At 48.1% G+C, this 3,696-nt stretch overlaps 1 protein-coding gene across 1 annotated transcript; it reads left to right on the plus strand.

Moving 5' to 3' along the window:
- Positions 1 to 230: 230 nt before the first annotated feature.
- LOC100273836 (Late embryogenesis abundant (LEA) hydroxyproline-rich glycoprotein family) lies at positions 231 to 3,425 on the plus strand. The gene is made up of 2 exons (NM_001148235.1): positions 231 to 1,157; positions 3,121 to 3,425. The coding sequence occupies exon 1, from the start codon at positions 319 to 321 to the stop codon at positions 1,153 to 1,155; it is 837 nt and encodes a 278-aa protein (NP_001141707.1). The 5' UTR covers positions 231 to 318; the 3' UTR covers positions 1,156 to 1,157; positions 3,121 to 3,425.
- Positions 3,426 to 3,696: the final 271 nt, after the last annotated feature.

Consider the following 3,696-nt stretch of genomic DNA (forward strand, 5'->3'; position numbering starts at 1 on the left):
GGCTGATAAAACATACGGTATTTCTCGACCCGGATTCCAAATCAACGAGTGTGAGTAAAAAATCTGTTCCAGAGAAAACGGGACAGGATTTATCCGCCGCGTATTCCGCCGTCCCAAATCTCTGGCAGGCCGCAGGCCACCTGAGCCACAGCAAACTGCAAAAGGCGTCCGCCGCACGCGCTGGTGCCAGAGTGATCGGAGTAGATCCATCGATCCCTGATCGCCGAACCCAAAGCGAACCCCACAACGCCGCCACCCCCACCTCCGTCTGCTCTCACCGACCAGCACAGCGCCGCTTCGCCGGCCGCCGGATCCAGCATGCAGCCCTCGTCCTCGTCCTCGTCCTCGTCCGCGCACCCGCCCGACCACCACGACGCAAAGCCCTCGGGCCCCGCCATGGGCTACCCCGTCCCCATCGGGAACCCCGCCGCTGCCGCCGTCGCTAACGGCTCTGCTCCGGCGGCCTTCGGCATCGCGTACCCCTACCCCGCCCCGCCTCATCACCCGCCGCCGCACCACCACTACCCGTACCCTCCACCGCCGCCGCACCACCACCACCACTACGCAGCCCACCCGCCGCCGCCGCCCAGCTGCCTGCGCCACCTCCTCGCGGCCATCGTCGGCGCCTTCCTCTTCCTTGGCGCCGCCACCTTCATCGTCTGGCTCCTGCTCCGCCCACGCGCCCCGGCCTTCGCCGTCACCTCCCTCGCCCTGTCCCGTGTCGCCTACTCCCCTGCCAACTCCTCCCTCTCCGCCTCCTTCGACGCCGCCTTCCTCGCCGCAAACCCCAACAGCAAGCTCTCCGTCGCCTACTTCTCGCCCCTCGCCTCCGTCTTCCTCGCGCCCTCCTCCCCGCTCGCCGTCGCCTCGCTCGCGCCCTTCGGCCAGGGCCCCGGCAATGCCACCACGCTCGCCTTCCGTCTCGTCGTCGAGGACGCCTACGTCGGGCCCGACGCCGCCGCCGCGCTCAAGACGGGCGCCGTCGACGTCCAGGTCAGGCTCATGGCCGTCGCCGTCTTCGATAGAGGGGGGTGGCGGACGAGCCGGAGGGTCATGAGGGTTATGTGCGATGGCGTCAAGGTCGTTTTCCGCGGGAAGAATTCCACTGAGGCAGCCTTCCATGGGCCGCCAAGAAGGTGTGATGTCTTCCTGTGAAGGTCAGTTGCCCTGGTGGTTTTACTCTCCGATCATGTAATCTTACTCTCGCAATCCAGGGCGGTGTACGTTTTTTGTGTGGATCGTAGAGCTAGCATTTTGTTGCGGGATTCCGATGTGGCTGCATGCAGACTTCATTTTCCTAGGAATGATAACGTAGGATTGTCAATGGCGGTGGCATGTTGCAGTCAAATGTTAACGACAGTGTCGTTATGGTGCTATGAGGAGAGAGATTTTTATGCTAAGTATCAAAAACCCAACAGATGTTTGACTAAACCTGGGCTCACTAATTTTCTATGCTAAGTATCAGAAAGCATGACAACTTAAGAGTTTTATTAAATGTAATGTTCTTTTTTTTATTTGGTGGAATCCGTTCATGCCATGCAGTCAAAATGTCAAATTAAAGCAAAAGAACGCACACCGACAGGTCAGCAACAGACTGATAGTAATACGCCAAGTGCCTAGTTTTGATTAGGCATTTTGCAGTTTGGCTCGTAGCAGCTAGGCAGGGTGAATCTTGAAGGTGGTGCTGGTGCCTGATCCACTTATGTACCAACTTTGTTTGCCAACCCATTATTATCTTCATTTTTCTTATTTATAAAGTGTGCAGCGAACCCTTTAAAATAGTGTTGGATATTGGCTATTGGAGGCTTTCTGTTACACAAAAATGTACCGCCTGGGTTTGGGTTTCAACTGGCTGGCATTTGTCTTCCATTGATGACCTTGTTTGTTCAAGCTATTTGTTCAATTGGAATTGAGCAAAATGGAAATGTTTTCTTTTGTGAATGCATGTTGGTGATGTGTTGGTTTCAAGTGTCAACTTAAGTATGAAAATATGAGTATAATACTGTGAATAGAGGAAAACATATCAGGTGCCTAGTCATGATTAGGCATTTGGCAGCTTGGCTCTTAGCGCCTACCGCCTAGGCAGGCTACTTTTGAAACAGTTAATTTGAGCTGATAAAGGTGGTTCCTGATTCACTTATGTACCAACTTTGGTTGCCAACCCATTAGTATCTCCCTTACATATTATTTTTGAAGTGTGCAGTGAACCCATAAAAATTGTGTTGGATATTGGCTAGCTAATGGAGGTTTCGGTCACACAAAACTTGTTGCCTTGGTTCGGATTTCAAGGGGCTAGCTAGCATCTGTCTTCCATTCATATCCTCGTTTTGCTCAATTGGATATGAGCAAATAGGAAATGGATCAATGTTGGTAACATGTTGGTGTCAAGTGTCTTATAAGTACTGTGAGTAGAGAGAAATATATTGAAGAATCCAACAGGCGCTTGACCGACCTGGCTTCACTATTCCCTTATGTTAGGCAACGGAGAACCTCACAAATCTACAGTTATGAAGTTCCAACTTCCAACCTACTATTACCTAACAAACCTTTGGATTGGAAAGTGCTTACAGTTGTATTTTTTTTCACTTCTTTAGAATATGTTGTGTTACCCATACACGGTGAACTGAGCACAAAAGATCATTGCAGCACCAAGGTTGTGATTGGCTTATGGTTTTGTTTAGTCTTTGCATATCTGCATAATCAACGCACATGTTTGTATTTATATGCATCTCATTGGAAACAGATGAAGTGCTGGATTCCATGGCTGAACTACTTTCTTTATTACTACCTCAGGGAAGCTCATGAATCATTGCTTAGGTGCTATGTAGGAACCCTATGTACCTTTTGTTTTTATTTTCTTGCCTTCTCCGTTTGATCTAGCTACTGTGTTTGTTTTTTCTTTTCTTCCGTGATCTGGTGGTTATGGTGCTATTGGTGTGTGTAGAGTTCCTTTGTTGCGCATAGGCTAGTATCAATTGACCCTTCACCGCATCATGTTGCATATGCTGGCATAACAATTCCAATCTTTTTTTTGACCCTTTTCCTTTTGAGGATGTCTATACTTTGCACCTTGTTTTCTGATGATACGTGTGCCTAGCTAATCGTTTGCTTGTGTATCAGGAGTTTTGAGGACCATTATACCGGGTTTGCTGACAACTCTCGATGCTGATCGGGGGGAGACTTTTATTCTATAGGCACAAGAAGCTAACAGGCACTGCGGGTCGTTTGTTTTGACCGGGAATATCCAGCAGTCCAGCTGAGTAACCATGCTTTTTACCTGACTGTAATAGAGTAGTGACTAGTGAGTGCGAGAAAGTCTGAAATGGTTCATGCTTGGTGGTAGATTTTATATATAACTATATTTATATGTACAACTCCATGTACATGTATATATAATTTCTAGTTCACAACAAATAATTTAAAACAAAGCAACATTATGAAGTATTTTGCAGCAAACAAATGTAAGTAAGGATAATGACAGCAAACAAATGTAATAAGGATAATGACAGACATCTTAAACAATCAAACAATCAGTTTGAACCTAATGCAACACAAATTCTTAATCAGCTTATACGATCACAATTCACATTTTAATAGTATATAACATATACCTCTAGCCTAATGGTTAAGGACTTCCGAGTAGCACCTCCAAGTTTTGGGTTCGATTTCTATCGGGAGTGAATTTTAAGGCTTGGT

Source organism: Zea mays, chromosome 2, assembly GCF_902167145.1.
Source record: "Zea mays cultivar B73 chromosome 2, Zm-B73-REFERENCE-NAM-5.0, whole genome shotgun sequence".
In the NCBI taxonomy this organism is placed as follows: Eukaryota; Viridiplantae; Streptophyta; class Magnoliopsida; order Poales; family Poaceae; genus Zea; species Zea mays.

What these genes read in the sequence shown, in the direction of transcription:
- LOC100273836 (NM_001148235.1), top strand. Translation starts at nt 319, where the DNA reads ATGCAGCCCTCGTCCTCGTCCTCGTCCTCGTCCGCGCACCCGCCCGAC.